A 12,044-nucleotide genomic window follows, 5' to 3' on the forward strand; every position below is an offset into this window, starting at 1 on the left:
TGTATCCACTGCTGGCTGGATAGTGATGTCATACAAGAGTTTCACTTTCCATTTCTAGTCCCCAGAAAATAACTTGAACTTCTTTTTTGTTTTCACCATCGATAATATGTCCCCTCAGAATGAACAACTCTCAAAAGATTCATAGAAATCTTAATTGAAGTTACTGTAAATGATGAGCCCTAGATGTTCAATACATAGTTATGGTGGACCCTGTTACCTTTACACTAGCACCATTATCAGGCCAAATCTACGTGTCAAATCAACTTGTAAATGTAACAGACATGTTACCATGTAAAAACAGTGTTCAGGCCCCCTTGTGATATGAACCCTTTTAATTTTGTACTCTCAAAACACTGCCAATGTGCTAGCTACAGATATCATACACACTAATTTATTTACACACCTAACTGAAAACATATCTTTAAAAAAAACAATAACAGCATAATCTTGAGTTTGTAGATTTGTATGATTTTAAAATATCCCATTTGGAAAATTTAATTTAAATATCTCAATAACATCTGAAATATGTGACAAAACAGAGTATAATGGGGCTTTAAAAAAAAAGATTAACTTTATGTGCGGTAGCACTACTTGATATGATCCTCATTCCTAAAGTAATTCATATCTATACCCGCAATAAGAGTTTTAGAGATTTATTTCCCGTATTTTAACATACAAGGTCACTGCAAAAAGATTTTCAGAGAGACTTGAAACCAATTTTAACGTTACAAATGTGATAGAAAAAGTTGAAAACCTCAGAATATCAAAGTGATTTCAGAGTAATAAAAAAAAACACCAAGGCACTGACAAACAAGAAAAATGTATAAAAAGCCTTCTGCTGCGTAGATAGGATAGCAGTTGGAATTACTCGCATAAAAATACAGTACTTTGAATAGGTGTAAAGTGAGGTAAGATTCTGTGAGCAACCCAATGCTTTGTGTCCACAGTGCAAGTTCTTCCAATGACAACAGGAAGCTTCAGTTTGAGGTGTGGCTCCAATTGCAAAACATTACAAAAATCACAAGCAGGACTTTTCTCATTAGGAGCCCCATTGTGATCAAAATGCTGGTCAAAATGTTTGAAGACAGCATGTGGTTGAATGTTACACACAACATGAATTTTGACTCATGCAAGTCCTTTTGCTGAGATCATATGCCATTTCATCAATTTGATGATTAATGTTAAATGTAACATGCATTATACACAAGTGCCTGCTGTGGCACTTTTTATCAATTAAAAATATGGTTCAACAGTGTTAATGGGAAGAAAGTACTTAAGGTTATGTTTAATTGTCATATGTGTACCATGTCTATTTCATGGTTTTTAAAAAATCTCTATTTAACGTGAAGGGATATGGCCACATACTAACTTGCTTAATACCAGCAGGTCATTGCAGATTTACACCAATGAACACTCCCAAATACACAGGATTTTTAGCACACAGACACCATGAGATGGTTGACATGGTGGGGAGATCAGAAATTAAAGTAGAGTGTGACAAGAATAGGACTACTATGAAAAGAAGGCTGAGAGGAAAATCCTAAATTCGTCAAAACATATCAGTCCTTACAACATTTAGGACAGAAAACATATTGCAGTTACTTTTAATCTGTCCCAAATAAAAGATAAATTATTTAAAACACATTCCCTGCTCAAATCTGACAACCTCTCCACCCCATCTTGTGCATTTAATCATGCAATGGTCACTTCCCCAGTGGCATAGGGATCATGGTATGACAGTGTGTTCGGTCAAACTGCCAATCCTTAAGACACGAATGGGATGCAGAAACAAGGAGTGGGTCACTGTGTTCAAATACAGGGTTTCCCTGTTCAACTTGTTCACACAATCATAAGTTCTCTCTCTTGTCTTTTAGATGTTCTTGTGTGTTTTTGTTCCTGTTCCCAATGCTGTTCGTCCATAATTCTTCCCATCTTTCGCTGGTCTTCAAATATCTCTTACATCTTACGAATGACTAGAACAGTGGTGAGAACACCAGCCAAGAAAACGCCCACTGTCTGCCATGTGGGTGTACCGAAGTAGGAGCGAATGCCCTCCTAAAAAAATAAATAAATAAAAAATTTCAGACATATGGAAATTCTAATTCTATCAAATTCTAGTCAACGAAACGTTCCAGCTGCGATCCTTTTTAGATTCTTACCCATCCACCTTGCTCGCTGATCCAGTTGATTAGATGCTCCCGAAGGTAGTCCATAGTCCATCTGATAATCGTTCTGATGATATCAGGAACTTGGGTCACCAGAGCCTGAGAAGATACGAAGGGAAGAGGTTTGGATATATTGTATTCAACAATAGAGGTGTGTGTGTGTGTGTGTGTGTGTGTGTGTGTGTGTGTGTGTGTGTGTGTGTATATATATATATATATATATATATATATATATATATATATATATATATATATATATATATATATATATATATATATATATATATATATATATATATATATATATATATATATATATATATATATATATATATAGTTCTTTTTTTCCCTTCCTTTTTTTCCCCTTTCCTACATTTAGGCTTAACTCACTTTGATGACAAGTCGACAGGCAAAGTAGAACAGTGCAACCACTCTGCCCCAGTTGAATTTTCCATCAGAGAAGATCTCAAACGCAACTCTCACGAACATATCTTTTGTGGGAATGAGTGACGAGTCATTTAGCATCCTGCGGAAAACAACATTAAACGGTAAAGCAGGACGTACTTTACAATTTTTACTCTTAAAACCTCATATTACATCAATAATTAAAATTCGTTGGAGGAGACACCCAACCGGAGAAACGCTACCTTTGGAGGTCTACATTTGCATCGAGCTCGTCTCCAATCTGCTGAAGGCAATGAGCAAGCTTCTTGTGGTTTGGATCACACAGATCTCCTCCACCAAGCTGTTCCCGGGTCACTACCACATTACTGTCCCCATGCCTCTGAATCCGTTCATAGATGAAACTGCACAAACATAAATATGCATGGCAATAATTATCATCTGACTATTTACTTAATCAATACTAAATAATCAGTAAAGGTGTATTACATACTTACTCTTTTAACAAAACCGTCCCTACTTCCAGTATTTGATCTGAGGTATTTCCTAAAAAAAAAAAATAATAATAATAATAATAATAATAATAAATAAAATAATAAAAAAAATAAAAAGGACACGCGCCGGTTTTACTCTTTATACATTTGTGTTTGAATACAACAGGCTCAAGCGGGCAACATGTTCAGACATGTAGAGGCGGCACCTTTTATCGACTATGCTAATACTTGTTAGCTAAGGTAAATCAATCTCATTAGCGTTAAGTTAGCGGTTTGGTGTCTAGCGGTGCCTAATGTTAAATAAATTTTGAGCCAAAGAAATGAGAACAGGTAGCAGAATGTGGTGTTCTAAAATCGGTGGTTTGGGTTCGTTTAAACACATATGTTAACTCACTGTTGCATAGGTATCTCTAGCTAATGAAGCTAACGCCATGAAGAAGCAAAGTAGTTTGATAACTGCTAGGTGCTAGCTAGCGTTTAGCTATCTTGCTAACTACAGTTGAGGTAGCTACATTCAAATTACATTAAAAACATTTTTAAGTAAATGTTAAACGTATCAGGTTGTGTACGTTTATCAAACTATTGGCGAACGTGTCACCGTCAATTTGATCTTATAATATTGCTGAATCTAACTGGTACCTTGATCTCCTCCCGGGTGTGATGCCATCTTGTTGACTGTTCAGATCGTTTTGTACTTTCTTACAATCACGTGACAACATACAGGTCGTATGTACTTCCTTACAATCACGTGACAACATTTGAGTTGTTTTGAGGGTTTATTAATTTAACATATTGTGTTATTGTATAACATTTTAGCACAGGTATAAGTGATATTATAAACAGTGGCGGTGAGGTCATTTATTATTAACTAGGCTTCCTAGATCTTTTCATGGCAGTGTGACACTTATCACGCAGTTCATGGGCTTACGATTTTGAATAGGTTGTTTTCCAAATAAACATAATTTTAAATGATGTGTTTAAATCGCTTATTTAGCGGGTTACATTGAAAAGTAGATGAAACAATGCAAATGTTTTGTGAAAATTTGAGCCTCGTATACGTAACTTCCTGTGCCTCGTAGCCTTCAGGCCGTGGCGCGCATGTTCCGGCCTCTTTACGACTCGGCTGGCAAAGATGGCGGATGCACAAGTACGTTCAGCTAAACGGCGTGGTGAATTTAAATCGAAAAAATACATTTAAATAAACGACTTAGGCGTTTTATTTTTAATGTATATGTTTATGTACTAACTATTCATGACCCTGAGCTATTTAAAGTCACTCAAATGGAGTTCTACACCTGATATTTGTTTATGTATTCCTGTACACCCTCGTGTAACGTTATCGTTGAATGCTAACTTTGTCAACTAGCCTAGCCTGCTAACTAATTACCCCTTTTCAGAACAGTGCCTTAGTATTTCTATATTACGGATGTAGCGATTCATACAAGGGCGGTCATCTTGTACTTTTTAACATTAGCCACCTTAATCTTTCAGATAAGGAAGTAAATCTTGAAGAAGTGGTTTAGCGAGGCCGGTTAGGGATTGAGTAAGGGTATCGTTAACTTGGTAGTGTTTCTGATGCATGTAATCGTAGGTTATTGTTTCACTGTTCGATAAATCTGATCTTGATGATTTTTGCAGACCGAGAGGGCTTATCAGAAACAGCCCACCATCTTCCAGAACAAGAAGCGTGTTCTGGTCGCTGATGGTGGCAAGGAGGGCAAGGAAAAGCTCCCCCGTTACCACAGGAGCGTTGGGCTGGGCTTCAAAACCCCTAGAGAGGTAAATCAGTTTAACAACTAGAAAACTAAAGCTGTTAAATGTTTAATCGTAAGTTGCAAATGATGTTTTTCTCACGATGGTCTTCCAAGCCTTAATGGGTACTGACGACAATGCCTATTGGCAAAACTGATGCACTTATGTGGCCAAAACATAAGAACCACCTCCTATGAGTTAATTGCAGAGCCACTGTACTGGGTTGCATTAAATTGCCCAGGTGGCTGTAACTTAATGCCTGATTGGTGTGTATATAACTGCACAAAAGTCATTTTATGTATGGGAACCTTTTATACAGTGGTAACAATGCTATCTCTGTTTTGTCCAGGCTATTGAAGGCACTTACATTGACAAGAAATGCCCCTTCACTGGAAATGTCTCCATTCGTGGCCGTATCCTCTCTGGTCAGTTTAATCATTTTTAAAGAGGCGTGACACCTTTTTTTTTTTTTTTTTAACTGTCTCGCAGACTGATATAAAACCAATGTCACACAAAGTGAAATTTTAGTGCAAACACTTTTTTTTTTTTTTGGTAATTGTCTTGCATTGAGTCTAAGTATAGCTGCCACTAACCGGTAGTGAATGGGGGATTAAGTCTGAGAGATACACACCCTTGAGTATATTTTAATTTCTGCACTGCATAAATAGTGCAGGGCTTAATGTGCATTTTTGTAAGTATTGACACTTATTTTTGACTGTAAGGAATGAGTTTTAAGATGCAGTAGGATCATTCCAAGACCAATGTCTTAACAGGCTAACATTGTACAAACATTTACAATTTATTTATTTTTTGTCACTCTCCTGCATATGATGTTTTTTCTCACGATGGTCTTCCAAGCCCCCTGGGCTCTGACGACAGTGCCAAATGGCAGTACTGATGTATTATAGTGACAAAACTGGAAATGCTTACCTTGACTTGTGCTTGTGTTGAGTGCCTTTTGTAATTCTTTTGTAAATCTGTCTATAAGGTGTGGTCACCAAAATGAAGATGCAGAGGACCATTGTTATCAGACGTGATTACCTGCATTACATCCGCAAATACAACCGCTTTGAGAAGAGGCACAAGAACCTCTCTGTACATCTGTCACCTTGTTTCAGGTACTACATCTCTTACATATTTTAGGGGTTCCTACAGACACAGGAAACATACTGCAGTCAGATGCTGATGATCTGATTTTGAGATTTTTTTAGTTCACAATTAATTGTCCACATATGGACTGGGAAAACGATCCCAATAATTATTCCCCTTATCCAAGATTGATTTCCACATTTGGGTTAATTCGCCACTTCACTATCTAAATGTGTATAGTATTAATTTCATTCCAAAAGCTGTGCAGTTCTATCACTTGGTACAGAAAAGTAAATGATAAACAAATCAGGACTAGTTTAAGTGTCAGTTCATGTGATTTTCAAACATAGCCAAAAAAAGTCCAGTTTTGCTGCAAATGATGTTTTTTCTCACGATGGTCTTCCAAGCTCAAGAAGCTCTGACGACATTGCCTTTGGCAAACGCTGATGCAGCTTTGCTTTACACTTTGTGCTCCAACAAGCTATTTATTATATTTATCTGCTTGATCTTGGACAGAGCTTTTCCAACCATACCCTGATGTTTGTCTTAATTGTTTTTTTTTCTGCAGAGACGTCACAGTAGGAGACATTGTGACTGTTGGAGAGTGCCGACCCCTCAGCAAGACTGTGAGGTTCAACGTCCTCAAAGTGACAAAGGCTGCTGGAGCCAAGAAGCAGTTCCAGAAGTTCTAAACATGTGACTATGAACAGGAAGGCTGTTATTGGCTAACTTGTCAGTGTCAAATAAAGAAGACCTTGTTTAAATTTCCTATTTGATCACCTATTTCATTTAATAAATCCCCCCCACCCCCGCGCTTGGAATTAAATGCCATCAGATAAGCAGTTATGCTTGACCTTTGCTTCATTTCTAAAGTTTACTCAGTCTTTGCTAATTTGCATTAAATGTGATGTTAGTGTTTTGTACTACCTTTTATATATAATGGGGAAAATGAATTCTATTGAAAGTTGTTTTGAACATTGAATTATCAAAACCTAAAGTTTATTCAGGCTGAACATTAAATAAATGTTAAACTTGGTGAAGACAATTATTTTAGACAATGTCATGGTTAATGAAATTCTCAAACATTAGGATGGATTAGGATTATTCTAAACATTCTAATCAACTGTCATTGTCCCATAGACTCCAATTGAATTCGGGACTTATTCTGAAACATATTTTCACTGTTTATTTAATATCTGCCTACCTCAACATCTATTGCTTCCTAGTGATGGTAGCATTTTTGGGGCCCAGTTATTGCACTGTCATCACTTTGGAAGGTCCCTGGAGATTGTGCTCTAACAAACCTTCCTGTCATAAGTTGTTTGATCTGCACATCACAAACTGAAAACTTTGTATACATTTTATTACATTAGTGTGAGTTGGATCAAGAACAAAATGGTGTGAATAATTCAATCAAGGCAATTAGATTTTTATGAGGCGTTTAAATGGAAAAAATAATTGGTAACATTTGCTAACCTTAACCAGTTATGAAGAGGGAAGGGTCCACAGGTCCTACACACCACAGCAACTGAGGTGAGGGGCTGAAAAAAGTTGAGCATGTATTTCCTCACTCCTTACATGACATCCCCACACAGTCTTACAGTCCTAGTCGATGTCATCAACTTGTTCTCCTCTGAGTGGGAGGTACAGGGCATCCATCTAAAGGAGTCGGTGATCCTAGCCTAGGTGAGGTTTTTATCAGATTGGGAGCAAAACCAGCTGGGATTTTAGAGAACGATGTATAAATTAACACAAAGTAAGCTACTGCCCTACATTCAGTGAGTATGAAAACTTTGAATGTACATTAAAGTATGACCTTAAAAAACATCTTCACCTATTACATTTATGTAACGCAGCAAGTTTCTAATTTTAACATTTAGGTTTTGTTTAAAATTAGTCATAACTTAAGAGTTGATGTGTTTTTAAGTTTTAATCTATCTACATTATGTTTGTAAACAGCGCCGCCTAAAGGTTTAGAAATGTCCAACAGGTTTTGCACACAAGCTACATTCGTCCAGCAGAGGGCGATATAAACCCGGTTTATGTTGACAGACTAGTCTTAGTCAAATCCAAATAATCAATGATGAATCAGTGAGGGAACTAGTCTATGTATTTGTTATACCAGATAAACTAGAGATGAAACAATAACTGTTCTATTCTAATACTCAATTTATTCATACAGTCAATACAAACCAAAGATATGCTTTAAAAATAGATGCAATTAGAGTGAGCTGGAAACAAACAAATGCTGCTGAATCAAGGGATATTTCATTATGAAAATATTCCCCTTGTTTAACTTCATATTTGCAGCAGCTGCTCTGTCATTTAAAGGTCCTTTACCCTTAACTATGGCTTTCTGAAAACTGTGATCAAATCAGACATTTGCACAAGGAGTGATACAAAATATTAGAGACACAAGATGCTGTTTTTGTGATTGCTTGATTTGGTAAGGGTTTTATGTAACGAATAAGTTGATCAACATGGTTTCAGCATCACTTTAAGCTGATTTAGCTATGACCTTGTTCCTTTGTAAACCTTCAGCCTCAGTAGTGTCTAAGATCCAAATTAAGTCATGCAAAATCAACTAATCCGGATTTCAGAGTGTACGTTGCTTGGTTATTTGCATGTGTCCTTATTTCTGCTCGTGAATATGACAGCTTTTCTATATGGGAATCAGTGATACCACCCTCCACTCAGCCTGGCCTTCCGTCTGGTGAATGCCATGGCAGAAGATTAACATAATGAAGCTCTATGCGTTTCTTTTCTAATGCCCCAGTGAATGTGGACCATATGGTGAAGACACAAAAAGGAGAAAGTGGGTATGTGAGTTCATGCGCGTAAGTAGTCCCATCATTTAATGATTAGCTACCATCAATCTGAGGGTTTAAAAAAACAAAACAAAAAAATATTTCTCCAAATTACTGTTTTCATTTTTGTTTTTTGTTCTAGTAGCAAAAATCCCAGCTCTCCGCCCAAGCTGCAATATTTACCTAAACAGCAGCGTCCCAGTTTCAAACCACAAATTGTCCTCTTAGTACAGGGGCTTTCCCAGACGCTACGGGGGGGTGGGGGGTGGTGTATGTAAGTGTGGGGAGGGGGGTCAGGATGTTCTCTGAATAACAGGCTCACTTATGTGCAGACACCCCAGGGAACACGATGGCCCAGCAGGCCACCCAAGCCACTTGAGTACATACATGCTCCCACAGAGTGTTTGTTTGAGGGCAGAGGTCTGATTACCCCAAAATTTGAGCAATTGTAATAAAGCCAAGCTGTTCATGTATGTGTGCTGTTGGAGCAGTTTATTATTACAGATTATCTGCTTATCTGTTTGTGTTAAATGTTTGTTAATCAGAAAGTCATGATGAGACCGTTTGGATTTAAACAGAGTCAACAGATATGGGAAAGAATCCTATTTGAGTTGAAGTTCATTTTAACAAAACCAAACTCTTACCACACATAATTCATATATGGGGGCACTGATGTGCACAACATTTAAACATTTCTACCTATGTCTCCTCAGACTGAAGCAGTGGACACAATGTTTTGAAATGTTTCACTTCACATTCCTCAACTTTGCCACCGTATTTACCCAGTGTCATGGGGACGTTCTTGGAGTCGTGCTTACTTGTGTATCTAATAGCATGGATATTAGCTTAGAGAGTCAACCCAGGGAGGCTAATAGTCACTATCAAAACATAGGCCTTCTGTTGGCTCAGCAGGAGGTTTGGCCAGACGAGGGGTCACATAGTCCCATCCTGCTAGCAGCTAGCAGCACCCAAACTGCTTCCCAACAGAATCAGCAGCAGTAGATCTGATAGGTTGAACAGATGGAGCCAATGTTATGTGGTAAAACGGGCTGTAACAGCCCTTTATCCTTTAGCCCTTTATCTGTTCTGTCAGGAGCAGGCCTCATCTCAGGCTGTGCTAGTATCACTTTTGGAGAATAAGCTATTTCAGAATAGTACTGTCTAGTATGTTACATAGTTGTCATTGTTTTAAAGCATCACTTTAATGCTGCAGCTAGTGAAACGAGAGCTAATTTTATGTGTTTAAGATACTGCTAGATGGCTGAATCAATAATACAGATTATTTTATGTTTTATTTTATAAAGATTTATTTAAATTCTAACTTATTTTCTTCATTGTGATTTCATAAGGGTAATGTGTTCATTTGTTTGTTTGAGACAGTAATAGTATAAATGAAGTGTACAACTCATTCTGTTTTTTTTTCACTGTAATATAATATGCAATCATTAAATCGTCAGGGTCCAGCAGCTTACTGCTGGAATACACAACAGGAACACTGTGGGCTTCGCTAAGGGTCAGCACAGGGTCACTGTCCACATCTGGACATGTCATCAGCTCTCTAGATCTACACAAAGACAGCCAGTGTTCCTGGTCCAAAGGCAGACTGTCCAACAACATCCAATTGCTAAAAAATATGCATCATTATATTCAGTAATCAACAAATTGTCGTTTGAACAGGCTTCAAATTGTACTTACTCATATTAAATCTGGACTGTGATGGTCTGTTGCTGGGGTTTAGTATCAGTGAAAGTAGATACGGTGACTAATGCGCATGTCAAGATCAATTACTTTCAGGTTAAAGGTTCTGGACACGGTTAGCAGCATCTAATGTGCACAACAGCACCGTGAGCTTCTTAACTGATTTTAAGTGAGTTACCATATGTGGCTGCTGCTCTTCACTCACACACTTCTTCTGTCTCATCAAGCCTGCAGAGCTGCGTCTGTGTCACTGCTTTATAAAAACATTGGTTGTTTACATCAAAGTAAAAATTATCTGAAGGGTAAAGCTTCATTCCTGCTGAGAGCAAATGATAACAAAACCCTGATTGATCACTGCTCACCTGTCCTGTCTGGTAACCCGAGAGCCTTGCAGGCACATCCTGGATATTAATTCTAATTTAATGTTCTAATGTTCGGCCGTTTGTATGCCTGTCTATCAGGCAGACTGCATATTTGACATGTGTGGGCAGCTCCAATTTTACACCGTGTTGTCAGATCAAAGACGGGCCTGGTGCTGGCAGGTCACAGGAGAGTGTGTTATGTGCAGCAGCGCTCTTGGGTCATGTGTTGCCCGTCCAGCATGACTGTCATCAGAACATCCCTGGGGTGTGCTCTTGCTGACTGATGGCCTCACTCCAGAGCCCTAAAACCTACAGTCCACAAAGGTGGCAGGATCTGGACTGCAAATCTAACAAGTAATATTGTTAGTGCTGTGTATGATGCCAGGTGACTTGGGTCTACAACGCATTTATACACACAGACATGCTCTGTTACAGCAACAATAAATAGAACTAAAAGCAGAGCAGATGCTACAAATAGTTATTAATAAAAAAACATCAACAACAAAGGATTATCACACAAATACCAGAAATTCTCACATTCTTTGAGCTTGTATTTGAAACTGCAACAAAAGAACTGTAAAGTGTAACACTTCTCTCTATAAAAGGTAACAGGAGAAACTCAAAGCATTGCCCTACAGCAACAGTTTGTCCAGCTATTGAGCGGTTCCTCTAAAGCCAGAGAAATTCACCCCGGCAGATGGCGGGGCCGAGGCCCCCGAGGCCTAAGGCAATGCTACACCCTGGGACCCGGATATCTAATCATGCCCTGTTGAGTCTCTCACCTGCTGCTCTGCCACTCACAATGTTATCTCATCTCCCTGACCCATTGTGGCTCCCATTGGTGATAATGATAGTTGAGAGACCACGCAGTGCTGGAGCAGAGGCTCCCTGTCCCTGGAGAGATACACGATCATGGGAAATCTCAGAGTAATCGATCTCCCCATCATGCCTCCTCTGGTGGATCTTGTTTCGTATCACGGCCCACAGCTTTGTGTGTTGTTTGAGTTTAAGGCACAGATAGCTTTGATATTCGTCAAGTTGCAGGTTTTATTACTTTTTATAAATTAAGTGTTGACCTCATTAGATTTTACATGGCAGTGTAATCAAACAGGAAGTAACTTCAAGAGCAGAGGACACTTGCATATTAGCTCCTTAAGCTGGAATATTTTTCTCAGACAGCAAAAAAAATCTGTGTAATATAAACTCTAACAAAAAGTCTAACATCTATAATTGCATTCATTTTTTTATTGATGTTCTCTTGTCTTGCCACAATGG

The 12,044-nt window shown here is 38.2% G+C and overlaps 2 protein-coding genes and 3 non-coding genes across 5 annotated transcripts; 4 read left to right on the top strand and 1 right to left on the bottom strand.

Moving 5' to 3' along the window:
• Positions 1-447: 447 nt before the first annotated feature.
• On the bottom strand, positions 448-3,785 carry LOC137099611 (apoptosis regulator BAX-like). Its single transcript, XM_067476678.1, has 6 exons — positions 3,701-3,785; positions 3,065-3,113; positions 2,813-2,971; positions 2,556-2,691; positions 2,160-2,264; positions 448-2,055 (listed from the first exon to the last, which is right to left on the bottom strand). Exons 1-6 carry the CDS (start codon positions 3,726-3,728, stop codon positions 1,957-1,959), a joined length of 576 nt encoding a protein of 191 aa, XP_067332779.1. The 5' UTR covers positions 3,729-3,785; the 3' UTR covers positions 448-1,956.
• Positions 3,786-4,140: 355 nt separating this feature from the next.
• On the top strand, positions 4,141-6,670 carry rps11 (ribosomal protein S11). The gene is made up of 5 exons (XM_067476679.1): positions 4,141-4,208; positions 4,700-4,840; positions 5,163-5,238; positions 5,802-5,931; positions 6,471-6,670. Exons 1-5 carry the CDS (start codon positions 4,194-4,196, stop codon positions 6,592-6,594), a joined length of 486 nt encoding a protein of 161 aa, XP_067332780.1. The 5' UTR covers positions 4,141-4,193; the 3' UTR covers positions 6,595-6,670.
• Positions 4,895-4,979, top strand: LOC137100641 (small nucleolar RNA SNORD35). Its single transcript, XR_010910946.1, has one exon. It is a non-coding gene; the product is annotated as a small nucleolar RNA SNORD35 (small nucleolar RNA).
• Positions 5,636-5,720, top strand: LOC137100642 (small nucleolar RNA SNORD35). Its single transcript, XR_010910947.1, has one exon. It is a non-coding gene; the product is annotated as a small nucleolar RNA SNORD35 (small nucleolar RNA).
• On the top strand, positions 6,274-6,358 carry LOC137100643 (small nucleolar RNA SNORD35). The gene has a single exon (XR_010910948.1). It is a non-coding gene; the product is annotated as a small nucleolar RNA SNORD35 (small nucleolar RNA).
• Positions 6,671-12,044: the final 5,374 nt, after the last annotated feature.

This window comes from Channa argus, chromosome 15, assembly GCF_033026475.1.
Source record: "Channa argus isolate prfri chromosome 15, Channa argus male v1.0, whole genome shotgun sequence".
NCBI lineage: Eukaryota > Metazoa > Chordata > Actinopteri > Anabantiformes > Channidae > Channa > Channa argus.